At 40.1% G+C, this 27,974-nt stretch overlaps 3 protein-coding genes across 3 annotated transcripts; 1 reads left to right on the plus strand and 2 right to left on the minus strand.

Annotated features, from left to right (window-relative positions):
• Positions 1-1,171: 1,171 nt before the first annotated feature.
• Positions 1,172-7,980, minus strand: trub2 (TruB pseudouridine (psi) synthase family member 2). Its single transcript, XM_080425186.1, has 8 exons — positions 7,709-7,980; positions 6,257-6,391; positions 5,352-5,426; positions 3,628-3,689; positions 3,446-3,527; positions 2,412-2,484; positions 1,819-1,955; positions 1,172-1,674 (listed from the first exon to the last, which is right to left on the minus strand). The coding sequence occupies exons 1-8, from the start codon at positions 7,824-7,826 to the stop codon at positions 1,376-1,378; spliced, it is 981 nt and encodes a 326-aa protein (XP_080281312.1). The 5' UTR covers positions 7,827-7,980; the 3' UTR covers positions 1,172-1,375.
• A 573-nt stretch (positions 7,981-8,553) lies between these two features.
• Positions 8,554-14,407, plus strand: hdhd3 (haloacid dehalogenase-like hydrolase domain containing 3). The gene is made up of 3 exons (XM_080425191.1): positions 8,554-8,712; positions 10,370-10,707; positions 11,377-14,407. The coding sequence occupies exons 2-3, from the start codon at positions 10,375-10,377 to the stop codon at positions 11,767-11,769; spliced, it is 726 nt and encodes a 241-aa protein (XP_080281317.1). The 5' UTR covers positions 8,554-8,712; positions 10,370-10,374; the 3' UTR covers positions 11,770-14,407.
• A 3,661-nt stretch (positions 14,408-18,068) lies between these two features.
• On the minus strand, positions 18,069-26,841 carry tgfa (transforming growth factor, alpha). The gene is made up of 6 exons (XM_080425192.1): positions 26,768-26,841; positions 25,533-25,739; positions 23,506-23,620; positions 21,073-21,222; positions 20,538-20,644; positions 18,069-19,027 (listed from the first exon to the last, which is right to left on the minus strand). The coding sequence occupies exons 1-6, from the start codon at positions 26,805-26,807 to the stop codon at positions 19,020-19,022; spliced, it is 627 nt and encodes a 208-aa protein (XP_080281318.1). The 5' UTR covers positions 26,808-26,841; the 3' UTR covers positions 18,069-19,019.
• Between the last annotated feature and the right edge of the window lie 1,133 nt (positions 26,842-27,974).

Raw genomic sequence — 27,974 nt, forward strand, 5'->3', positions numbered from 1 at the left:
CTTAGAGTATCTGCTGATGATGTGGCCATAGCTGAATGGTTAGAGAGCCTGCCTGGCAAGCCTTCTATACCAGGTTCGCTCCCAGGCCTCAGCACTTAAAATAATAGTTCACCCAAAAAAAGACTTATTTTCTATCAATTAAACACTCCATTGAAGCCTTGAATTCATGGAGATTTTTTGGTTTTTGACACATTCCTGAGCACAGACTCAGACATTGGTTGGATGCATGGCGCATATAATAGGCTATCGCATTGTAGATTAGTAGGCGATAATTCCAATATTCACTATACACAATGTTTAAGCCTAACTTAATTATATATTTATGGACTTGTATATAAATTGTATATATTTTTGGATGACTTGTGCATTTAATTTGTCGACAATACTTTGACACACTTTCTCCCTGGATCCATTTATTGCGGCCGTGTTTCCTTTCTTGCTTATTATACATTTTACTTCCTCGTATGATTCCGGGGACAGCGGGGAGACATCAAATTTCTCTTTTGGGTCTTGAGTCAAGACCCCGGCTCCCGGGGAGACATCAAATTTCTCTTTTGGGTCTTGAGTTGGGACTCAAGACCCAAAAGAGAAATTTGATGTCTCCCCGGGAGGCGGGACCCAAGCCTCAAGACTCCGGAGCTAAAAAGTTTGTGAACCACTGCCATTTAGAACAGTGGTTTTCAACCTTTTTCATCCCAAGGACCTCTAAATTGATATACATTTGGCCGTGGACCCCCATCTGAAAATGTTTTGTGCCAGGGACCCCCAGAAGCAAAGATTTGAGTTAAAAATGTTCGCTTTAAAAATGTTATATTTCAAAGATATGCACACATTTTCAAGATTTTTCAAAAATAGCAGATCTACAAGCTCAATGCAAGCAATGAGCTTGTAGATCTGCTATTTTTGAATAGCCAAAGCTAAGTGGTTAAAAATGGGGTACCAGGAGTGCCAGGGGTGAGGGTCTGGGCCATCACCTGTACTCACCTGGCATAAAAGGGGCTCTGAGAGCAGCTTGAGCCATTCATTACTAAACTACAACATGAAGAGACCACCGCTGAAGAATTGATTGATTATACTTGCATATTGTTTTTATTAACGTTTTTCAGTTTTGTAGTCAGTGTGTGTAGTGTTGTTAACTTGTTTCCTCCGAGATTTTTCCCCGAGTATGAACAGGTAGAAGGAAAAGACATCACAGCTGAAAAGTAGAGTTTCAGAATTGTTTCAAATTCTTCATAGATTAAAGGAGGAAAAAAAACAGTTTTAGACGCCATCATCAGCATCACGCTGACACACATTTAATTTCACAGTCAGAGAAAAGTGAAAAGCATTATTTTTTTTCCCCCTCCCATGAGTGCTGGATGTCCGTTTGCTTTACTTATTTATCGCAACCGTGCATTTCAGTTTGTTGACTGTTTTGCCGGTTGTTCAGTTCTGTATTTGGGCCCATTTGGGCCTGGGAGTGCCTTCTGTGCTTTTTGGAGGAGTGATGATGTTTAATAGCAAGCATGACATCTGGAGCAGTCCATTTGTGACGGATCAATGCATCCTGAAGGGTGAAGGGACCATCTCGGGTGCGCCGTACTCCCTTACACACTGCGTTGCTGCGAAGCTCTAATCCGATCTCGTGCACCATCTTGCACAGGTATTTCTGTGTTTCGTTTAAGCACTGGACCTCTGTAAGAACAAGAGAGCATAATGTTAAAGAAGGTTGGGAATTGGTCAGCACAGTAAAAGGACTGCTTATGACAACAATTTGACTTGGGTTCGTGACTTTTCTCCACAGCATTTGAATGTATGGCCTTTACTGAAGGTAATTACCCAAGGTGAAGTGGGGTGGTTGGAACCGTATGCAGCGCAGGCCTGTTAAAATGGGGGCAGATTTCCCATCTGGACCCAGTGAGCCTTGCACCGCCATTTCATAGGCCTCCTGTGACTGCATGTCCACATTCGAATACCTGTTAGGGGGGGGGGGGGAAACTATGTAATAACACATTTCACTTTGGAGTGTGTTGGGTTCATTATACATCCATCAGCTTTATACTCCAAATAGGAAAACCTGGAAATTAGGAACCAACGTGTTTCCAAGTAAGGCTGCAACAATCGATTATTTTCTTTCTTTCTATTTCTACTTTGTTACACAATGGTGTCATGCAAAAATAGTGAAAATAGCAGATGTATAAGCTCACAACGCATAGCGCGTTTTAAGCTTGTTGATCAGATTTTTTCTGACATCTTATGATTTAAAAAAAAAATCATTTTCACCATTAACATGCCCCAAATAAGGATTGATTATTAATCTAAATTAAAATCAAATTATCGACCATCACTTATTTCTTATAATCGATTACTTTGATTAACTGTTGCAGCCCTATTTTAAAGTTCCATGGAAATGTGATGTTATGTGGACATACATTAATAAGGCCTTTTGATTGGCTCCCTGCAACATGGCCAACACTCTCTCCAGCTTGTCCTGAGTGATGTGACCTGTTGGGACACATCAATGAATCAAGGTACGGTAGGTACAGTGAATGCTATAACACGGCCATTCACTGGGACAGGACACATTTTGGGGTCATGGACCAATTTTTATGGGTCGCGGGTAAATATCCCTTTTTTTGTTTCCAACAACAATTTCTTATTATAATTTAACAAGATAAAGTCTAACATCTTCCAAAAGATTTTCATATGAAAAAATCTAAACCAATTCCATAAATAAATGATAAATATTCTTTTAAAATAATAATATAATAAAAATGAAGTGAAAATAGCTGATCTACAAGCTCACAACGTGTTGCGTTGTGAGCTTGTAGAGCCGCTACTTTCACTAGTTTGGATCGCGAGGGAGACATCAAATTTCTCTTTTGGATCTCGAGCTAAAAGGTTTGGGAACCACTAATACTTTATACTATAAAGTATAATACTAATACTTTATACTATAAAGTATTAGCACAGTGAGTTAAGCCCAGTCCACAGCAATGCAACTAGTTGCAACTGCAACCATTATCCCCAAATTGCACCGGTCTGCAACTGGTCAGTACAGACCGCTGCAATTTCTTGCAGGTTGCGACTAGTTGCATTGGTGTGGACTGTGGACTGGGCTTTAGTCTATACTAGTTGCATTGGTGTGGACTGTGGACTGGGCTTTAGTCCATCACTGGTGATTAACGTATTGTTTGTCCTTCATGTCAAAAGTGTAACTATGGGGCAAACGTATAGGTAGATGTACTCGAACCCCATATGAAGATAAACCAAAGAGGATGCTATAAATGCATACCAGTAATAAAATATTAAAATATTGTCTTTTATTAATGCTATTATATCATCTATAAATACCACTTTCTGTTGCAGGTCCTTTTAAATATCAGAATTTTATCTATCCAAAAAACTGTGTTTATGATATGGTTTACATATTCTTGATAAGCTTCAAATGTAAAAACTACCACACCGTATGTTGATCTCTCCCAGACACAACCTGTGTGACAGAAATTGTCCGTTGCAGTCCCAAATTCACCCTCCAGGGTGTAGTCCTGAAATGACAATTAAACGTTGATTTAAAAAAACTAAGCAACAGTCTCATATACATTGTTTATTATGTATTTTTTTAAGGCAGTGGACATTAATGCTTACCCTTGTGACACGAGACTTGTAGAGCTCATTCAGAGCCTTGTTGCCGTTTCCAACTCCAAGAACTAAGAGAAGATAAGATATTATTATTATTATTGATCCCCAGAGGGAAATGCAGGTGTCATTAACAGCAACAGGAGTTAAGAAATGAATCAAACACAGGAGAGTCACAGGTAAAAGTAAGAGTCAAGAACAAACAATAACAATACGATAGAATAAAATAATAATGAGCTTAGATTTCTGGCACTAGATATCTGCACCGGGTCTCTGAATGAATTAATAAATGTATTCTATCAATAAATATATATGTATCGCCTATGCACTGTCTATCAACAATAAATGAATAAAGATACATCTATTGCCAATGAATATATAAAATAATATATGTACAGTATTTTGTGTATATGTCTGTTTGTTTTTGTAAAAAAAAAGGAAGCAATCCATGTATATGAACAGAAATGTATAATCCTACCCTGTGCTTCACAATAAAACAGATTTGAAACAAGAACATATGTACAGTATTAACAGTGAACATATGAACCAATACAGTCTGTGTTAGAGAGGCTTTCACGTCATCTAGGAGTTCACTGGTTCTCAATGCCAGGAACGCGGACCACCAGTCCCACAGTGGTCCAAATGGACCCTTACGGGTCCCCAGCGGGAGCTCCACTGATCTCATTCACACCAGATTCGGCACAAACATGGGGATGAATTCATCGGGTCCACCTCCACCTACAAGGTATCGACACCTTGAGATCCAAGACTTCCTACCGCTTCCACTGGTCTATACTTAACCCTTTAAGACCTGAGGCCATTCTTTTTAAAAAAAATCTAAATCCTAACAGTTTTCGGGAAAAAAATTTAAACATTTTTTTTTCAAGATTTTTCAAAAATAGCAGATCTACAAGCTCATAGCGCGGCACTCGGTGCCACGCTATGAGCTTGTATATCTGCTATTTTTTAATAGCCAAAGAAATCTAAAGTGACACAGATGCGTTCCAGAACTTAATGGGTAAATATGACAGCTACAGGTCAGAACCCCTCTTAGAATCACACAGGGGCAAGACTCTTCTGGTTGGACCTAAATGGAACATCACTGCAGCAGGTCCTAACCGCTCAACCAGCAAAATCCAACCTCCCTACCCTACTTTTCATTGAGTATCACTATCTAGATGTAAGTATACATGTACAGTTTATCAATAAATGAATGCATGTTCTCTCGACAGTGAACTATATGGATGAAATCTATATACAGTCTATCAACAATGAACAGTTATCCGCAAACCAAAATTACACTTTGGTTGAGGTTTGGGTTGTGTAGTTAGTCAACTCAACGACGAGACTATGTGTGGAATATATTTTGTATTATAAAAGTATAACCTGTTCAGAAACTATTGAAGATATCATCACACCAATATTTGCAATACATCATGGCAAGGTAACTACACAAGAAGAAGGTAAAAAAAACATCGGCACACTTGTTTTAAAGTTCCCAAAACCGAAGGCCTATAAGGTCGAAACGTTGCGCCATTAAATAAAACAAGTTTTGGGAGCTTTAAACCAGTGTGCGGATGTTTTACCTTCTTCTCCTTGATGTCCAGCACCTGGGCCTAAATACAGGTAGAAGATGTGCACACAATCTCCTCTGTGAAGGTAACTACACAGCCCAAACCTCTCCCAAAGTCTGTGCTTACAGTATAGTTTCACTCCCAACCGTAAAACCTTACCAAGTACTCCAGAAGAGAAGACATCCAGGCGATGTCCTACTCCAACCTGGATATGTTGGAATTCAGGTCCACTCACTGCAACGCAACAGAGAGGCACTATCTTTAATACATTGACATTCATTCAATTACTGTGGTGCAGTTTTACAAGTTCAATGATGCCACATCTATGACAACGCAGAACAGAGAAGAGAAAGGTGAATTGGAGTTTCAGAATATATTAATTCCAATTAGATTCATGCTAAAGAAGTAAATTCATAATAAGCTGCTGAGGATATTGAAAATGTATACTATGGAAAAAATTACTGCCAAGCTCCAGATGATGTGCCCCAGTTATAAGGTACTTTAATCTGCCTATATGAAAGCCTATGTTACCGTGTATGTGTCATGATAATCTTTGTGTTGTAACTAGTTATATTTGATCTCCAAGTGAATGTCCTGATAGTTAAATCTGATTTAATCTGTTGCTTAGTATGTCTGCCGAATTGTTTGTTTTTCTTTTCTGTTGTGTTTTTCTGTTTTGTCTTTTTCTTTTTGTGTTTTTCTTTTAGTTTATTTGCTTAAAGATAAGTGTACAATGTGAAATTTCTCTGCAGAAAAGCAAATAAACGTCTTTGTTCCAAAAAATAATAATAAGCTGCTAAGAAAGAAAATAAAATGCAAAACCACCGACACAGTGCTTTGTCATTACACCACTTAAACCCCGACATCGTATTGTGGGGAAAGCTTTCGCTGAAAATAGCAGAGCGACAAGCTCACAACGCGACGCATTGCGTCGCGTTGTGAGCTTGTCGATTGGCTATTTTCAGCGAAAGCTTTCCCCACAATTAACAGAAAATACACTAGTATAGAGCCCTGAGGGACCCTGAACCATATGGGGTTTAAGTGGTTATATTAGTATAACGTACCTAAGGGGTGTTTGGCCAGTGCAGGCACAGAGGCCACAGAGATGGTGAGTTCATTGGATGTGTTCTCAGCATCACGTGGTTCTGGCAAGAACTTGACCAGTTGTGGAGAAGGCGGGGAGGGGGCCGAATTAACACCTGCGAACACAACAACGTGTCATTGATTGAGGACTTTCTTTTTGTAAGTTAAGACTTAAACAACATTTTAAAAACCTAGCATTTCTACAGCAAAATGTGTCTCCATTTTATTTTCCATTTAGGTTTCTTAAGTGCTTTAAGTCAGTGGTTCTCAACCTTTTCAGGCCATGATGACCCCCACAAATAATCATATTTGAACTGGGACCCCCCAGCCTGACCAGCACTTGGAATGTAGGAGTTGAGGCATTACATTTAGTTTGACTCGGTACCACAGATTTTGTGAAAATAGCAGATCTACAAGCTCACAACGCTTCACATTGCGAGGCGTTGTGAGCTTGTACATTGGCTATTCTCAAAATGTTTGCCTCTTATATTATTTGACAATTTGGCCAATTGACAAGTTTTTATAGGCCTAGAATAGTTTGATTACTTTTGATCCAATGGTCTTTTTCTTTCTAGGTATTAAAAAGGTCTTAAAAGTCATTAACTTGTCACTTCACTGTCTGGGGACCCCCCCAAAATCATGTGGGGGACCCACAGATTGAGAACCACTGCTTTTAATACAAACAAGCACTTTAGTTTCCCTGTTCGCTTCCTTGAACCGTTTTGTTTTGTTTTTTGTTATTCGTTTGATCTTAATGTAAAGCAATTTGAGCTGCATGTTTTGTATCAAAGCAAGGTGCTATACAAAAGTTTATTTGATGGATCGAGACTAGCTGTAGAATACAACTCTCGTAGACGTATTTATGATTCTGACGTTTTCAATCTACGAGAGTTGTAGGGTTCACGCCCCATGGACACAGGGACTTTCTGCACTATGCCCCGTAGACACTCCAAACATGTACAAAATGAAAATAAAGGTGCTTACCCCTAAGTCCCAAATGTTAACTGTCTCTACGGGGTAGTAGTTTAATGTAATAATCCATATCTTTCAATAAAGAAGTGTTTTAATGCCGTCTGTGGCCGAAAGCCATTTTTTCACCCTCGTTTACTTCCCGTTTACGTTTAGTGTAATTCCGGGTTTCACCGGATGCGCCCCGTCACTGCCCGTCACTACCGCCCATTGGGAACTTCCGACAGAATCGGCCACAGACGGCATTAAAACACTTCTTTATTGAAAGATATGGATTATTACATTAAACTACTACCCCGTAGAGACAGTTAACATTTGGGGCGTGGGGATAGGCACCTTTATTTTCACAATTTTGTACATGTTTGGAGTGTCTACGGGGTATAGTGCAGAACGTCCCTGTCTCCATGGGGGGTGAACCCTACAGCTCCATCATCATACATGTTGTTATGGATTAAAAGTCTCACCTTTCAGTAGGTTAGTCTCCACAGTGTCTCTGAGCAGGCTCCAGTGAACACCAGGCGGTTTAAACACCGAGAACAAACCCTCCAACCGACGGAACACTCGGACGGCTGGCGTTGCCATTGTGTTAGACACCTATATATACACACACCACCGTGCCTATTGTTCACTTATTCAGCAATATATTAAACATACAAATGAAGGTTTATATCAAACAGAAAGTCAGTCAGTCCTCTATGCTCATGTTTTCATCTAACCGGTGGAAACGTGTATGTGTGTGCGCATGCGTGACCCTACCATATGTACTACTGGCACATCTTGCCCCACTACTGCCCCCTGCTGGAGTGGAGCTGTTAGCTTCTTTATTTTTTTAGCATAGAAGCTCACCGCAGTGTTTTTTTTTTAATATTAATAATAACTAACTAAACTCTGAACTATAACGAGCGAGTGAGGCCGCTACAAAAAGCCAATCTTACGAGTGTTTATATATGTGTTTGCTGCTTTGCTGGACAGTCAACAGAAGGATGTGAACCTGTCACTTTCTCAGAGGTCACAGCAGTGTGTGTGTGTGTGCCAAGCCCCCAGAACCCAGTGGTTTCATTGAAGCCAAATGGACATGCTGGCCATTTGAGGTATTGCAGGTGTGGCCAATGTATGTGAACGAGCCCATGGGGCTCCAGTGACGTCACTGAGGACCCAAATAGGCCGCGCCCATCACATTTTCCAATACGTTTCCAACCCGGAAGAAGGGTTCAATTGGGCCCATGCGCTGGCTGAGCAACTCAATGCAAGTGGATGAGAGGCGATATCCGGTGCCCTCTCTATTATTTTTAACTCTATGGTGTGTGCATGTAGTGTTGAGAGAGTGAGAGATCCTTCTAAGTTAACCTGCAGAATGTTGTCGTTTGACTTGTTCTATTGAAATGGGAATGAATGACGATCTTTTGCTGACTGAACATTTGAAAGTATTCAACGAACGTGTGTGAACCACGGAAAGACAGGGCGTCAGGTCAGTGTATACTGTAATATGTGCGTATCCTTGATCATTGTTGTAGACTAGCTCTGGTCCATAGCGTTAGAAGGAGTTCTCCTTAACGCTATGGAACTGTCCCGGTCTTGCCCGCATATCCCCGGTAGCGCGGCCTCTCGACTTTAGTAAAAAGAAAAGATACACCTTCGCTACTCACCAAAACAAAGACGGTTTTTAAGATGTTGAAAGCCTACTCTCCTTAGTGGGAACACTCTGAGCCCCCCACCTCACGTCTAAAATACACTTTTTGACCAGAAAATAAAATATTACACCGGATGGAAAAATGTTTATTACTCCACTGCGCCCCCTACAGATCTGGTAAATGGATTTTTTTTCTATTGACTTTTTTTTTTTAAATCATTGTTGACATTTGGAAGTGCATTCCCCCCGGAAAGATATGTCTTTATCGATCCTGACATTTTGTCAGAATCGTTAAAGACAAATCTGACAGTCAGTCCAGGTTCAAGGCTAGAATGTAGGCTACCTTACCTTACTTGCCTTCCCATTGGGGACAAGACAACCAACCCTCCTTTCTGGAATGGAGTTGTCAAGATAGCATGGGGTTATGGTAGCTGTAGTATACTACAACCCTCGTAGACGTATTTATGATTCTGACGTCTTCAATCTACGAGAGTTGTAGGGTTCACGCCCCATGGAGACCTGGACTTTCTGCACTATGCCCCGTAGACACTCCAAACATGTACAAATGTGAAAATAAAGGTGCTTAACCACAAGCCCCAAATGTTAACTGTCTCTACGGGGTAGTAGTTTAATGTAATAATCCATATCTTTCAATGAAGAAGTGTTTTAATGCCGTCTGTGGCCGAACGCCATTTTTTCACCCTCGTTTACTTCCTGTTTACATTTAGTGTAATTATTGGGTTCCACCGGATGCGCCCCGTCACTACCCGTCATTACCGCCCATCGGGAACTTCCGACAGAATCGGCCACAGACGGCATTAAAACACTTCTTTATTGAAAGATATGGATTATTACATTAAACTACTACCCCGTAGAGCCAGTTAACATTTGGGGCTTGGGGTTAAGCACCTTTATTTTCACATTTGTACATGTTTGGAGTGTCTACGGGGCATAGTGCAGAAAGTCCAGGTCTCCATGGGGCGTGAACCCTACAACTCTCGTAGATTGAAGACGTCAGAATCATAAATACGTCTACGAGGGTTGTATACTACAGCTAGGGTTATGGCTTGGTTGGTCGAGGGCATATTTGTAACTTAACTGTATTACCTGACTCACTGCCTTTAGCTATTATTTTAATGTTTTATGCTTTTGCTTTTCTTTTTTGCTTTATTGTTAAATTAGTTGCAGTTGTAATGCATTTCATGTCATGAAAGGTGCTACAAATAAAGTTTATTATTATTAAGTTTGTAATATTGTAAATTGCTCCATATCCAGAAAGAGCACATAATGTCACACCATGGAAGTAATAGCGGCGTAACCTCACAAGATGGCACCACCCATCCATTGAGCATAGCGGATGGGGGGCCGCCATGGTGTTCTGGTGCACTTTCTTGATTAAAAAATGTATGATAGATTTGTTAATATTTTTTCATTGTTGCTTTGACAAATTCACGGTAATATTTCCATTTTTGTCTTGTTTATTTTGTCCATGCAGGTGCCATGCGGCGGGGTCTTCTGCAGTGGGTGCTATGGGACGTGAAAGACACCCTGTTGAAAGTGCGCAAATCTGTGGGAGAGCAGTACTGTAACGAGGCGAAGAGGATGGGTTTGAGCCTCGATCCCGTGGAGGTTGAGGCTGCCTTCCGACAGGCCTATCGCCACTATTCCAGCCAATACCCCAACTATGGCATCAGTCAGGGCCTGAATGGTCATGTGTGGTGGATGAGAGTGGTGCAGGACACCTTCTCTCGGTGCAGCGTGCAGGATGCAGCCTTGCTGAACACAATGTCTCACAACCTTTACAATAACTTCTCAGACGGAGAGAACTGGGAGGTAAATCACACATTATCATCACAGTCATACACTGTAAGTGAATCGAAAAAAGTAGAAACAGAAAATCACACCAGACATAAAGCATGAATACTGTGGCGTCAGTCCCTTACTGAAGCAGATCATTGTCCAACAATCAAGAGAAAAAGCTCTGCTTTAACCCATTAAGACCTGGAACTGTGTCATTTTTAGATTTAAGCTAAAAAGCATTATTTTACACTTTGGGCTATTCAAAAATAGCAGATATACAAGCTCATAGCGCGGCACTGAGTGCCGCGCTACGAGCTTGTAGATCTGCTATTTTTGAAAAATCGTGAAAATGTGTGCAAATCTTTGAATATATATATTTCTAAAGCGAACATTTTTAACTCAAATCTTTGCTTCTGGGGGGGTCCCTGGAACAACATATTTTGATGGGGGTCTGCGGCCAAATACATATAATTTTGGGGGTCCTTGACATGAAAAAGATTGAGCACCACTGATATAGAAACATACGTTTTTCAGAAAACTGTTGAGATTTAGGAGACGTGTAGAATCGGCTTCAGGTCTCAATGGGTTAATAATAATAAGGATGTCAGGCATTATCGTTTTAATACAGTACATTGTTTCAGACATTGATCAGTGCCATGGGCCATCATGACTGAAGATGTAAAGCATGTTTTGTTTTCCTAGGTATTTCCAGACTCCAAGAAGGCTCTAGAGAGATGCTCATCTCTTGGACTGAAACAGGGTGTAGTGTCCAATTTTGATAACCGCCTTGAAGGAATCTTACGGTCCTGTGGCCTGCTGTCTCACTTCAGCTTTATAATAACGTCCGACAAAGCAGGCGTTGCCAAACCCAACCCGGCAATCTTTGACCAGGCACTACAGCAGTGTGGCTCACCGGCGGCTCATGTAGCTCATGTCGGTGACCACTATGTCTATGACTACCTCACCTCTCGGTCTCTAGGCCTCCATGGGTACCTATTAGACAGACAAGACAAGCATCACCACCCAGATGTTCCCCTGCAGCATCGACTCAGCTCCCTAGACGAGCTGCCATCAAGACTTCAACAGCTGGACTGATGCAAAGGTTTCATAGACTTGAGTGTGCAATCACTTACTCGTATTGCAAAGAACATGTTATTTCCTGAATGAACTATATGTTATTTTGATATTTTGATATTATTTAGATTCTTCTGTCAACCTTCATTCTTCAAATTATTTGGGAGCAAAAAAGTATATACTGTAGCTATTTTAGCTGTGTGTGGTAAAGCAAAACACTTTTTTCACCATTTGGCAAGAGGAAATATATGACAATATTTTGTGTTTGATTAATATTTTTAATCACATGAATCCTAGTGTCCCTATCTGTTGTGAACATTTGACGAAAATAGCAGACCTACAAGCTCAACGCATTGCATTGTGAGCTTGTAGATCAGCTATTTTCGGCCAAAAGACTTGGTGTAGAGGGGGGGAAAAGAGCAGACCAAGTGCAGAGCCCTAGGGACCCTGGTCAACTAAGTATTCTGTATAGGGTTCAAGTGGTTGAATAGATTAAGCTAATTACCCCTTAGTTAAAACTAATAACAAAAACAGGAAAATGGGGTTGTCTGGTTGGCAGAGGCCTGGGTCAGTGATCACAGGAGAGAGGAGGCAGGGATTATGTCCTTGTCGCTGCCCTATCAACTCCTACTGATTGGTTGCCTGTTGAGCAGGGAGGAACAGGATCAAATAGGGCTCTGTGATATGACTTCAAATCAATACACAATTATTTCAAACGTGCCTTGATCACGATAAATGAAAATTATAATTTTTTTGAAGTGAAAATTGTTCACACAAGCTCAGTCTCACACTTGCTTTTTGACAACAGCTAGTCTCCAGTGATGGGTTAGGGTTAACGCTATGATCACAGTTCCTGTCTGGGTGGCCAGTTTCTGGCCACCATAAAGTGCTCGTATGAGTTGTATCCAACAAAAGTGATTTTGTTTTTAGTGATGTGATGCTGCCCATTTAGTTAATTTTGCCATGCAAGAGATAGCCCAGGTGGCACTGTCCTGTCTAAGAATAAATAAGTTAATTGGTGACTTGTATCCATGACTCCACACATCACAAATGACCTTTAAATTATGAGATGCTTCACTACTAACATAACTATGACATCAAAAACTAACACCTGTTACATTTTCAGTTTGTCGGTTTGGCTGGCAAAATAAATACTGCATAAAAAGTAAAACTGTCAGAACTGAACTAACTTTCTGACAAAGCCAAGGACGCTTATGGGTTTGATACCTTTTTAAAAACAAATTTTAGCGGCACCAATTACACATCTGGTTAATTTGTCCATCTGTGGAAGGTTGCCATGGTATGGTAACACCAACCTTTGAATCTGGCACCAAAACTGACATGTCAAATTGCAGGCCCATAGATATCCTACCAGATAAGGTAGCAGAAAAGTGGATGGTAAAGTCGATCATCTAACACCTAGACAAAGGCCGCACCCCAAGGCATCCTATGCAGTTTGGGTTTCGTGCCTTCCACTCCACCGAGTCGGCTAACTGTTTATTCACTGAAAGGGTGAAGTGTTTTTTGGACAGAGGTTCCTGAGCAATGGTGGTGTTTGAAAAAAGCATTTGATTCCGTCAGTCACCAGGTCCTTCTGTCCAAAGATCGTACTTATCTACCAGTGTATGTGTAAACAATGTTAAATCTCCCAACCTCACATGTTTGGTTGCCGTTCCCCCAGGGATCAATACTAGGGACAATTCTGTTCTCACTATATATAAACGATCTATCTACACGATGTGTGTAACAGTGTACATGTCCAGATGTATTCAGATGATGCGGTTATCCTTTTCCATGGCGAAACCTATGCAGAGGCGTCAATGGTTTCAACGTCCGTTTTGACCAGTGTGCAAGACTGGCTTCTAGAGTCCTGTCTACTCTTGAACACAAAAAGAACTGTGCGTATGATTCTCCAAAAGACCAGTTGCGTTGAAGTCATCAAATGTGTTTTTGAACTTGTGACAGAGTTCAATGAGTACCTCAGAGTCATTTTAGACTAAACACTAACTTTTAAAAAAACGTGCAGAAAGTCATGAACACAATCAAATGTATCAAATCAAATTCCTGACAATTAGTGCTAGATCTCATTTAGTATGATGTTATCCCACATAGATAGTGCTTCACAAACTGGTCTTTTCCTGGTGTGATGATGATTCTTAAAACCCATAGAACAGCTTTACCTTAAGGTATTTGACAGGAAACCTCACTCATATCACCACTGCAATATCCTTCAGAAATAGTCAATAGAGTTTTGATAATTTGAACATTTTAATGGCTTATTTTAGCTTTTTTTTAATACATTTGGACTTTTTCTGCGTTTATTGATAGAATACAGTAGACTGACAGGAAATGGGGAGAGAGATGGGGAGTGACACGCAGGGATCGGGATTCGAACCCGCTGTCAGGCTGCAGCCTAGGTGCCCGGACCGCTACGCCAGCTGTTTGGGCCAATTTTAATGTTTTCAAACAGGTTTGCGTCAAATAAAAGACCTTTCATGGTCTGTGCCCGCCTCCCTTGAGGGAATTCATTAAGAGGACTGTTAGTTAGTGGGATTGTCACTGGGGAGTGGGGACGGTGAAGTACAGCGCAGGCCAACTACATGTTTTCCTTGTGTAATATAATGTATTCTATTGTTGCTCGTTTTTATGCGTTTCTTTTTTTGTGGGGACTGCGTCATTGCTAAGTCCCGGTGTATTTACATTACATAGATATGCATTGTTCAATAATATACGGTGTCCCGTCTAAATAAACAAAGTAAAGTACCCATGCAATTTGAGTCTGTGGTTTTTGCTGTTTAACTTGACCACTTAAGCCCTATTTTCAAAGTCTACATGGTATGGTAGTTAACTAATAGTATAAAGTAATTTAATTAGTTACATTGAGGGAATGAAGCCTGGGCTGGGAACTACCACACCGCATTAAATTAGGACACAAATTAACATGGCTGCATGATTTGACTATTTGACTATTGGGTAAAACCAAATTTGACTGTTGTAAGGCTGGTTCTCAAACTTTTCCATGCCAAGGACCTGCAATTGGGGGCCGGGGAACCCCATCTGAAAAGAAATTGTGCCAGGGACCCCCAGAAAAGATGATTAGTGTTAAAAAATATATATATTATTCAAAATGTCATTTTCTTTCAAGATCTTTAAAAAATAGCCGATCTACAAGCTCACAATGTGTCAACATCGCGTAGATAGAGGTTAAATTGGTCACTGATTGTGATGCTATATTAAGTAATTTAGCTAGTGACCCCCTGAAACCCCCTCATGGAACCCTGAGGGTCCCCGCACCCCACTTTGAGAACCACTGTTGTAAGGAATTGGTCAGGTTACCCAATAACTCTGCTCAGCAGGGACATATTGGACATAACTGGTAGACATCTGTCTGCAAGTTTTCAAAAAAAGTGTTCAATAAACCTCACCAAGCCCAGGGTCATGTGTAAAAGTGGTACCAATCACAAAAGTGTACGTAGTACTGTAACTGGTACCTTTGAATCGATGGCCTATCTATTCACAGTATAAGTCATTTTCCTTTGAGAATATGTCCAGAAAACATGATTTGGGCCACACTTAAAACACTAGGTCAGTGTGAGAATCCTTACACTGTGTACCTCGTAAAAACTTTGGATGTTCATTGATTAAATATAACCATTCATTCTTGGGCCTAGAAGAAAACAACTCGGCTGTAAATGAATGTAAGATCAATAGGAAATGGGACTCCATGGTTCAAAATAAAGTGGCCTACTTACTGTAAATGGAAAGAATTTTAGGGCATGGAGTACGGATACATTTCAGTATAGTGGCATTATGGGTAAGAAGAGGAGAAGTGGGCAGGATTGTTAAAATACCTAAATACTCTTATTTCAAACCATCTGGTCATTCATTGACAGATACTGGGAGAGTTGGTCAGGGATCAGAAGGATCAGTTCAAAGCCAGCAAGAACAGTTCAAAGCAAGCAAGAACAGTTCAAAGCAAGCAAGAACAGTTCAAAGCAAGCAAGCCTCCCAGCCCATTATGGGGAATAGGGATTGAGACTGGTCCAAAATGGATGTAAAGATTGGGAATCCCCATAGTCCGACTATAAATGATACTCTAAGAAAACAGAGTATTTTGTATGTTTAGCGTAATATGGACCCACCATATAAGGGTCCAACACTTATAGCAAGTCTTGGTGTCAATTTCGCCTATCCGTTTCCTTATGTTCTGCTCATGTGAATGCGTTTCCTACAGTATGCTCTCCTTTACATACTAAAGCTTAGTGTATGTCTTGAGGGAAGCTCACAGAAGAGCTGCTTAATTTAAAGCTGGCTTTAGTAGCTCAGCCAGACGGCTCTGAAGAGCTCCACAGAAATCCAATTGCCAACATAATGGGATTGGGAAACAAAACGAAGGTCTTCACGAAGCGATCAGAAAAGGAGGAGCAGGAGAAATAGAATAAATACATCTAAATAAACTGAATGTGGATCAGTTTTAAGTAGCCATGTTTTCAAATGATCACGTAAGGTTTTTGATCTCACAGATAAGAGTGCCACAGGGATGACACCTTTTAGGGGAACCCGGAAGTTACCGTCACCCTGGAAAAATTAAGAAAAAACAAAAACAGGGATGCAACAGAATATTTACAGAGGAATTTTTGCATTACGATTTCACACGAAGAAAATAAGTTCTGCAGCAAAAGACTTATGCTATTCACTTGTTTTGTTCAACAAGATAAGCTCCAACAATCTAAAATTATTTGGGGTGTTTTGAACACATAATTAACGAGGTAAAAATGCACTTAATAGCGTAAAAAGTAATGGTGATATTTATGGGCGTAATGTAGTTGTAGAACAAAACATGTAACTTTTAACAGACCTTTTTTTACTACTTACTACCCAAATATAGAACAAACATGGGGACATTCTGATTCTACTACTCTGCCACCAAAATGTGGAATGCCCCGACACCGTCCATTAAAAGATGTGAATCACTGGTTTCTTTCAAAACTGGCCTGTAAAATCATAAAATCTGGGCTGATAAATGCACTTAAGAGATGGGCTCTTTCTTTAGTGGTAGCCTGAGGATCAGAGTGTTATGTTTAGGTCTTATGTCTTACTTCAATATTCAGTGGAAGAGAAAAATAGATGGACAGTCTCAGGAAGAAAAAAAAAATCTGGGTTAACTGAATATGTGAATATCAGAAGTGATATAAGATATCACTATGGCTAGAAAAATGTGCAAATTGTGCATGTCTTCAGAATGGGCAGTAACAATAAAATCTGCATGGGCCCATAAAAAAGCAACCAGTAAAAATAAATATTCAGACAAACATTTGCATAGTTAAATCTTCATTGGAAAACAATACAGGAATTGGAAGCCTTCCTATATTGAAAACAATGGATATTTGAATCTGGCCAAGTATGGTAAAACAATGTGAACCTCATCAGTGAGATTCATTGCAGACGCTCACTGTTGTGGCTCTCATTGACTTGCCTTTTCTTTTCCAGATGACATTGTACATAATGTTTATACAGTATATTAAACAGTTCCAGTTTGGTTTTGAATATTTCAACTGCACATCAATAATCCAACACAGTAGGAAGTGCCAGTGTCATAACTAGATACTGTAAACAAAAACAACATGTGTATCCCTTTAGGACACCATCTTTTGGCATGTAAATAACATAACATTCAGAACATAACAGTTACCCATTCATAACTCTCTCCCCATTTTGGACTTTTTTCACAAATATGCTCCGTCTCTACTCACCCACACCATCTTGCTCTTTCTTACTACAAAGACAGAACGTGTGCATAGCCGCGCACGCACACACACACACACACACACACACACACACACACACACACACTTACTTATGAATTTATATTCCTTGCCATTACTTTGTATTCCCTCACCAATTCTTTTTTTAATAAGACTTGCAATAGTTTTAGACATCAGAGGCTTCTTTCTCCTCTACTAATTGCTGATTCATTTTATATCTTTAGACAATTCTCTACAACAACTACTCTTGTATACTAAAAGCATTGCTTTGTGCCAAATAGTGTAGAGTGTAACAATTCAAATATAGCTATTCCTTAACAATACAAGCAGTGATTTAAGAGTATGCATGCATACAGTAGGTTTGTGTGTACGGGTTGTGAAAAAAATACATCATTGGTCATTCCAATCTAACATAATAACATAATACATAATAAGAGCAGATGTATGAAAATTGACCAAGCCTTTAGAGAATTGCAGTTACAAAATTACAATAGCTACAAAAACGTTTATAAAAAGGAAAACATTTTGTGTTGACATCCAAGATGCAGTGACACAAATTAAATGGCTTTCAGCTCTGAGGCAAGGGAAGTCTTGTTCAAGTACTGTGTAGGAATTTTAAAGAATGGCAAAAAACTGCCTAATTGCTTGACTAACTAAAGGATTTGAAAGTCATCTCTGAATGATCTTTACCAACCTTTTTGACATGTAAATGTACCAACCCTCATTACATGTCTTCATTTCACTTAGATATGGCATAGTAGTATTTGTTGATGGGAAAGCCCAAGCATATGAATGGGTCATAATCCATAACGGTTAGAAGTCAGTCAGTTAACCATTTCCACATTTTGTCAGGTGAAGTGAACTACGGTAATCTCCCTTGATTAAAAACAAGACACTAAAACTCTTTCAAAGCAATCATTTGCCCCACCAAATCTTCCTGTAAAAATCACTTCAGTGCTTATACAGTTCTGTAAAAGTGAAAAGATATTTAAAAGACAAAAATGGAAAGATTATATACCTTTGACTCAAGTAAATCAAACATGTTATCTCACATTCCAAAATAAATAATTTCAATTCTGTATGAACATCTGTGTGAGATGCTTAACATTCTTCTAGATGTTCATCTCTCCTGTTCTCTTTGCCAGCCATAAATAGTCACTATGACTCACTGAGCCCTCCCGTTTAGGAGAGGATCCGACAGAGGCTTAAGTTATTCCACGTAGCTCGGAAGAGTCTGTGCTCAAAGCAGGTCTTCTTCTATTTCCACGGAGAAACTAGTTCAGTAATAGTGTTCCTAGTTTCTGGGAGTTCAAATTTCGGTGTAAAAATGTCATTTGACGGACAGGCCTACCTTGGCCATGGTTAACTTACAACCACCACGTCAATGCTTTTGGCCAGCTCTGCATGATCCAAATATCAGAATAAAATCTTTGCTGCCGTCCAGAAGGATTTGAGAAGGACTGGTCCATGATGCAAACATGCCACCTGTTCCAAATATTTGTCGTCTCAAACCACTGAAAGTTACAAAACACAAAAACAGTTGTGTAAAATAATCGTCATTGTATAATGGAAAATTATCATTCAAATTATACAATAAACAAGAATACCTGCATTCCATTTTAAAGATATCTATGAGAACTGCGTATCCTATTTTTATGACTAAACTAGATTCCCACAGGAAGAAAGGTAGTCTATATACAGTATAGGATGTCTTAATTGTGACCAGAAATCTATCCCATTTGCTTAAACTGGCTATCAAAACAAGCAGGTCATCTATGACTCGTCAACACAAAACTACAGTATAGTAGCTGTGTGAGTGAGTGAGTGAGTGAGTGAGTGAGTGAGATCTGGTTATACACAGAAAATGTATGTCTAGGTCTTGCTGACCCAAGGGGTGAGACAAAAACATACTGAAAACTAGAAAAAGTGCTCCTCGGAGCACAGGTCTCCGCCAGGTCAGGTAAGTTATTGTGGCCTCCTGGTGGCGCTATAATAGGCCAATGTGAAAAGGGTGGCATTTCTTCCTCGGCCTAGTGGGAATGTGCGTGCGTTTTCACGGAAATCGCACGCCGCGTTCATGATTTCATACATTTTGTTCAAAACGGACCAATCCTGCAAACTTTGGAAGTCAACCTTAGTCAATCAGGATGGAATATGAAATATCGGACAGATGCGTCTTGATCACATGACTATAGAGATACTGTGTACCGATTTGTGTGATGTTTGGATAAAATCTGAAGGATTAATATCCAAAAATGTATTTGACATAAGTCGGCCTCCTGGTGGCGCTGTAAAAAGCAGATGTGAAAAATGCAGTGCAGATGTTTTTCCTTGGCCTCTAGGGAGTAGGCGTGCAAAGTTTCACGCAGATCGGTGCAGTTATAGTTAAAAATGCAAATCGGCCTGTTATAGCGCCACCATGAGGCTGATGTGAAAAGTTTTAAGTGCCATTTCTTCCTCGGCCTAGTGGGAATGTGCGTGTGCAATTTTATGCAAATGGCAAGCTGCGTTCATGATTTGAAGCAGTTTGTTCAAAACGGACCAATCCTGCAAACTTTGGATGGTAACCTTAGCCAATGAGGATGGAATATGGGAAATCGGACAGATCAGGGTTGATCACATGACTATAGAGATACTGTGTACCGATTTGCATGAGGTTTGGTTAAAAACTGTAGGAGTAATGGGAAAAAATGGGTTTTGCACAAATCGGCCTCCTGGTGGCGCTATAACAGGCCCATGTGAAAAATTTGAGGCAGAGGTTCTGAATTGGCATCCAGGGAGTGTGTGTGCACAGTTTCGCAGCGACCGGGCCTACGGTGCCGGAGATTTGGTGGTAACACACAGACAGGACGGACGGACGGACGGACGGACGGACACACGGACGGACGGACGGACAGGGGCGAAAACATACTCTCTCGCCATGCCTTTCGGCCTGGCGGAGACAATGAAAGTCAGTTATTCTCAGTGAATGGTCATACAACACAGTGTGAATTAGACTCAAGTAGACCAGAACAAAGACTTTACCACTTTCAGAAGGGCAGTAGGATGCTCTCCCCTTTTCCATGCTACGGGTCTTATCTGGGACATAGTGAAGATGTCTCCGCCTGTGACAGTCCTGCCTCCACAAACAACTGGAAGAGAAAGAAATTCAAACTTAGAAAAGTATAGTTTTTAAGTATCAAATCATCTTTTATAATTCAATTCAAACTTTATTCCAGACACACAGGGGGTCCATATTTCATACAGATAAAAACAAACAAATATTTAAGAAAGTAAAAAAATAAAAATAGATAAAAACACTTCATACAAACAAGGACATACTATTACATACAAATCACACATAAAGACTATTATGATCACACATAAAATGTATATTTGTTGTATCTCTTGTAAAAGTTTATTGCTTCATGTTCCTCATCAGAATATGGAAATATACTGGTTAGATAATCCTTAATACTTCAGTTAATTATGGGCCTACTGTAATTATAGAAGACAATGGATGTGTATGCCTTAATTTGTCTGTATCATAAGATAACATATGGATATGCATTTTACTTACTGTAAAAGTGTGCAGAATAGTATCACCAGCACACAACCAATCACACATAGCACCAGTGCAGTGGCAAGTGTATGTGGTCTGTGATTATTTGCTACTACTGCAAGCAGGTCCGCATGTTCACACCTCATCCCAACAAAGCCTTGGTGACACCTGCCACATAGAGGAACACAGGACATTCATCACTGGTATCCTCGCCTGATTGGATACAATTGGTATCCCGACCTGAAAATGTATTTTCTGTTTACTAAAAGAGCTGGAGAGATCCCCGTTACTGAACAAACATTCTATTCCAATGATTACTATCATGGGTATCTATCAGTTTAAAACAAACATCTCTTATATCCCCCTTTTTAGCAGACTAAAAGTAGTGAAACGTAGTGTGATCTTAAATGTCACACGTCTGTGAGTAAAAGAGGTCAAAATACAACATGTTTTCAGAAAAGCTTGCAGGCCACAACCATATATATACACACACACACACAGTCAGCAATTAGAGCAGGCTTGGAGAAGGATGTGGGGTATACTGTATTGAAAGGTGCTTTATAAATAAAATTACTTGTACCTTTACCTTACTTTTACTTGTTTATAGTATCACAAAATATACCATAGGCCTATCAGATACCCATAGTAGCTTTTGAGAGGCAATGTATTTGCACCATAGCGTAAGACAAAATGAACTTCAACATTCTTCAGCGGACATGTCAAAGAATGCGACATGCATGTACAGGTGTTCACTGTAGATACGTTCCATGTTCTGATGGGAAATGGCAAGACATTAATGTCTATATTGTTATCGCAGTCACGGAAGACAATTTCATCCTTCACATAGTAGTCACTTCTGACATTTGAATCATGTTAACACGTGACATGGCGTCTTTTGCCATACAATATGGTGCAATGCCACTGCTCATTTTATAAAAATTACCAGTTTTATTACAATTTCCTGTTTGTCACCAGTGATTGAATGCTATGAATTAGTTTCAGGATTTTCACACAGACTGTAACTGCTCAATGACACGGGAGCAGGCAGATCTATGGCCCAGGAAGTGTCCTATCCCTTGAATAATTCATTCTCCAAATTGTTTGGCCACAGTAAGCCAATGTTCTAACCCTATTAGTGACCACAACTCATGACTGCAATGTCCGTTTGCCACCAGACTTGACACTGATCTGCTTTTTGGTGCAAATATACCCATAGATGATGAGTTGTGTTAGCTCAACAACCCCCATCTTTAATTGTGCTTGGCCACTTGCATCTATATTTGTATTTGGCCTTTTGCCTGAAATTGGCACCCTGACACTAAGAATGACAAACTGCACAATTTTTGACCATCAGAAAATTACAGGAAGCAGAGCACCTTTCAGATTAAGATTATATTCAATAAGAATAATTACCCTGATAAGTTCCAAATGAAAACCAATTAACATTGCCAGACACTGACGCCATTTGACTTGAACTTACCCTCAGTCATACATACAACCACGTAGATGACTATGCATTAAACCTGACTGAATCCCTTTTGGCTAGGCATCTGATACTGCTTAAATGGAAAGAAAGATTCCCACCAACTTTCAAATCAGATATTATGCATCACTTGACTTTGGAGAAAATTTGCTACTCCACAAGGGGGTGTGCTCTGAAATTTTACAGCATCTGGCAACATTTTTTAACATTTATAGAGAGGATGAATGCTGCTGACATTAATGACCCATAAAACTGATCCCACTGTATTTGTTTTTGTATTATTGTTTGTGTATTTTAATTTAAAAATGTTCTTTTAATGATATATATTCTACTGTGTATTCTTAACTTCTTTGACTTGTTTTCATCTTTGTTTTACATTTTCTTTCAACTTTCATTGCAACTGTGTCTTATTTGTTTGTATTGTCTTTTTGTGTCAATGGTACAACAAGATACCAGGGTTGTGGCTCTTTCGGAGCAGGAACTTTGGGGGGGTGGGAGGGGTAACATACAATGTTTTTGAATGCTTTTGTCTTATTGACCTGTATGTGAAAATAGAAAATACCAATAAAGAAACCTGGAACAAAACAAAAAAAAACTGACTGACCGACTCCCCAGAAACGTTCCAGCGCCTATTATTATGCCTTAAGCATCAGTACAACACTGACACATTACAACATTATACGAGGTCCTGTAGATTTCCTCAACCACATAGTAGGCTATAATCTCCTCCACAGCTGAATGACTACACAGTGAAATGCAGTGTTAATTGTCTCCGCCAGGCCGAAATGAGACTATGTTTTGCACCCTGTCCGTCCGTCCGTGTGTCCGTCATTATGTCTGTGGACAGCTAATCTTTACAATATCTTCCTTTGCTATAAAGTTCCAATGCCTGGAAATCATCAGTGAGTAAGTGAGTGAGTGAGTGAGTCAATGTTTACATGTTATTAGTTAGTGAATTAAACACTTACACACATGCAGGGGTCTCCTCCTGTATCAGGAAGCGACATGTGCCATGAAAACAGAAGTGGCTGTGGGAGTCTGGACAGTCATCAAAATGAGAGCGAACCGCTGCAACCACAAATTCTGTGAGGTGAAAACAAGAGAAATTGTGGAAATTTTCACAGACCCACAGGTTTGAATAGTCCATGACAGTGTTTTCCGGTCTCTTGCATCTTGGCGTACTAAAATACTAATTGAAACAAAAATTTATGAAATTGGAGTCAACCACATGAACCCTAGCATCCCTATTCTGGGCATGTCATAATAAGCAACCATTCGGCAGAAATAGTTAAACATTAGGTGAAAATAGGCAAACGTTCGCCGAAAATATCAGATCTACAACCTTACGTCTATTTTAACATGCGATGTACAATGAAGTACTAAAGCTTGGTGATGATCCAGGCAAAACCTGCATATGACCATGGCTTTGAGGTTAGACAAACTGTGACATACCAGTATTGTGCAAATTGCACAGGTTCAATCACCCCTGTAAACATGTGTCCCGGGAAAGGGTCCTTGTAAAAGAGGTTCAACTACCACACAATCTAAGTCGCTCAGTATAAGACCATCAGCTGAACAAACAAACAAACTGACAGAGCACAGTAAAGTGGTAGGATTAGTCCTGTATAGTGCATTTGTTTTTATGTTGTCACGGCATTGTGGTGTTCTCTCTGGAAGACCACAACTTTTACATTACAATGTAAAGTAAGAGATGACGCATTAAGACGACAGTAGCAGACCAACCGCACTTGCCGTAATGCTGTTATGTAAAGTCACCACCTATAATCTGCATTTTGAGAGGTTGTGAAAACCCCAGAATGACTGTAATGAATGAGCGTAACGTGGTGCATTAAGTAGATACAGCATAGAATACAGGTGAGCATCATATGTCTAAAAATAGTGCAAGTCTCCGGAGGCCTGAAATAACATTTACTAAAACCCAAAGCTGACACCCACACCACCAAACAGGGTGTAACTGAAGCCTTTTGTTACCACTTAGTGTGGCGTTATCGCTGGGAGGGACAGAAAAGTGTTGTATTCAATGACACAGAAATATAGCAAAGACCACCAGCCCCCAATAGAACTCAGGAACAGCACATCCCTGCAGAAACTGGAGCTCTTTTGAGGTCAATTCAAACTTCTAGTGTCCACCATAGGGGCAAGATTCTCCTTTCTCGTTATCCAGCACTGCAAAATGACATCACTAGAATGTCTAAACTAAAACAAGGCATAATTATAGCAATTTCCTTACGCATAAGCCGTACAGTGAGAAACATTCCTACGTGGCCAATAAACAAAAGTCCACATTTGTTTCCCTGGACGCCCCAAAACAAATGTAACAATGTGGCATTCAGGGAGGGAAAGGGGGGACGAGCAAGCCAGACAGATAGCTGCATTACAGCTGCTGTCACACACTTCATTCCAACGGTAAATGGGCTTCTGGATTCCAGCCTACATGCATTGTCTCCTTTTAGACTCTGTAAAAGCCCTCTGTTTCCCCCCCCCCCCCCGAGGCATCTGCCAACCAACAACCCGTCTCTCTCTTTCCATGTGATTTTGGCAGTCAGACGAGGATAACTTTCAAAAGGAAATTAGCCATTAGGGCCATCTCTGGGTTTTTGCACGGTGCCTTTGAGATAATGATGATTGAATATTGCTGTTGCAGCTTGTGGAAACCGCTTGCCGAGTACATACGGCTTCTTATCCGTGCCGCACGCCGAGAGGATCAACTATCAGCATGTGCCACACTGTCTAGTGGCTCTGGGGATGTGTTCAAATGTTTCAAAAGAGAGCGCTTTTAATTCTTAAGAATCTCACTTCTCCAATATGGATATGGCTGTCGTGAGAGAGGATAAAAGACCATAACGCTTCTTTGATTTTATTGAATGCATTCAATGGCTCTGTGGGCTCCTCTTCTTTACAGTGTTGTTATTAATGCCCCTGAAGCAATATCTACATTTACAGTAGTAGGCTACATTGTGCAACACTGACTTACTTTTAACTGGAGGGATTTTTTTACGGGTGGTAGAGATGGTGGTGGTGGTAGTGGTGCTGGTGGTGGTGCTGGTAGTTGTCGAGGTGCTCGTTGAGGTGTAAGGAGGCACACTGGTTGAACTGGTGGTAATGGAAGAGGTGGCAGTGATGGCATAACCTGTGTCAACGATGGAATTCCCCTGCCCTGCTCCAAATGTAAAGAGGGAACCTGACGGGAGAAAGCAGGTTGTTTAGTGAACAATACAAACACAACACAGGAATAGGCTCCTTGCATCATATTAACCCCAGGTTTATTATAGTCGACAAATACACAAGTATTGGGGGAGGGAGGGATAGGGGAATGAGTTTTTTTTTCCCCTTCCTTTTTATATCTTTGTGATAGAATTAATATCTGATGTCACTGACACTTTGGATTGGTCTGACCTATATGTGTCCTTTATATAATATTGGTTACATTACCTCATGTTATTATTTTATCTCTATTTTTATTCTCTTCAGAATGTATGTGACTTAAGACACCACTCTGTATACTCGCCCTTGGGCTTTTGTCTTAAAACCTGAATAGAAAGATTTTGAAAAGAAAAAGACAAATACATAAGTATAGGAAGACTTTGGTTACTGTCAGCAAACACCAACAGCCCATCTTTTTTTCATTATGAATCAAATGGCCTTCAGGAGCATCAACTCAAAGTATCAAGGTCAAGAATCCACATAGAATGAGACCGACCTACTGTATATATTTCTTGTTTTTCTTTTTCCTAAACAGTTTTTATGATGTTCTGCATAGTAGTGTATCTGTCTGTCATTTAATGTCACAATGAATGGAGTACAAAGGACCCCAATGAAAACAAGCCAATGGCTTTCTTGGGTTTTTAAATTCCTATTAGCTGACCTTGTATTGAACTTAACTTTCATGTGCTTTTTTCTGCAAACTTCTAATAAAGTATTCAATCAATCAATACTATAAATAGGCCGTTTGCAGATATTTATAAAATCACACCACAGATCACACTAAAAAGAAAGAACAGTCAATATTCATTTTGGCCAAATATCAAAGTTACAACAGTATGAGGGCACTGCAATAAATATTAACCTAATATACAAATAAAGCTACTAAACGAAGCAATAAAATAACCAGGCACCCATGACACATATAGGCATTTTGTCAACATCATCGATGAGTTATAGGATGTGTTAATATAAGCCTATTTGTAGCATTAAAATGAGGCTACTTACCGGTTATGAGTAAAATAGTATCCCAGAAAATCCGACACATCTTGACGAAATTGTAAGCCAACTAATAATAGACTGTTCTACTTTTTAGGCAAAATCTCCGAAATGTGAGCCTGTGCTGGAGAAACCACTAACTACGGCCAACGGCGATCAAACGGTAAAATGCCATTCTTTAATCTGGTGGCAATTAAACCAGTGTCAAGTGCAAGCATCTCCTCGCCTGACATGTCTTACGTACAGATGTCATGAAAATGCCCAACGGGTTCGTGGTTTTCGAGGCGAAAACGCTTTTTTATTTTTGGAAGTTATTTTAATCCACGCGGTGAACTTTTTGCTGTTCTTCCAATTAGGAGACACACGTTATTCAAGCAGCTGACAGCAGCCCCGAGGACTAATTAGAGAGAGAGAGAGAGAGAGAGAGAGAGAGAGAGAGAGAGAGAGAGAGAGAGAGAGAGAGAGAGAGACACAGAGAGAGAGAGAGAGAGAGAGAGAGAGAGAGAGAGAGAGAGAGAGAGAGAGAGAGAGTGGGGAGAGAGAGAGAGAGAGAGAGAGAGAGAGAGAGAGAGAGAGAGAGAGAGAGAGAGAGAGAGAGAGCGAGAGAGAGAGAGATAGAGAGAGAGAGAGGGAGAGAGAGAGAGAGAGAGAGAGAGAGAGAGAGAGAGAGAGAGAGAGAGAGAGAGTGAGGGGGGGAGGGAGAGAGAGGGGAAGAGGGAGGGAGAGAGAGAGAGAGACATGCGCTGACACGCACGGCGCACGCGGACACGCACACACACACACACACACACACACACACACACACACACACACACACACACACACACACACATCAAGTAAAATGCTGAGTTTTATTTTATTTATTTTTTTTACAATGTTCAGTTCAATACGTTTACTTCGGTGACTCCACTATACCTCAGAGGCAAATATTATACTTTTACTCAACTACAATATGAAAAGAGAGCGGAGATGGAGACTTGTTTATGCCCCAAAATGACTGGATATACAGGTTTTGTTGTAATTTTAGAAATATGACACCTTAATTGTCGAATGTTTAAGCATGTTCTAAGCATGTACTTTTACTTAAAAACATTTTTCAAATATTTTGGGAAAAAATTGCCAATCTAACACCGAGGTGTCCACTATCTTCCTTGGTGCTCACCTGATTGATTGATTGATTGAATACTTTATTTAGAAGTTTGCAGAGAAAAAGCAC

The sequence above is a fragment of the Gymnoscopelus braueri genome, assembly GCF_963280865.1.
Source record: "Gymnoscopelus braueri genome assembly, chromosome: 3".
Taxonomy (NCBI): Eukaryota; Metazoa; Chordata; class Actinopteri; order Myctophiformes; family Myctophidae; genus Gymnoscopelus; species Gymnoscopelus braueri.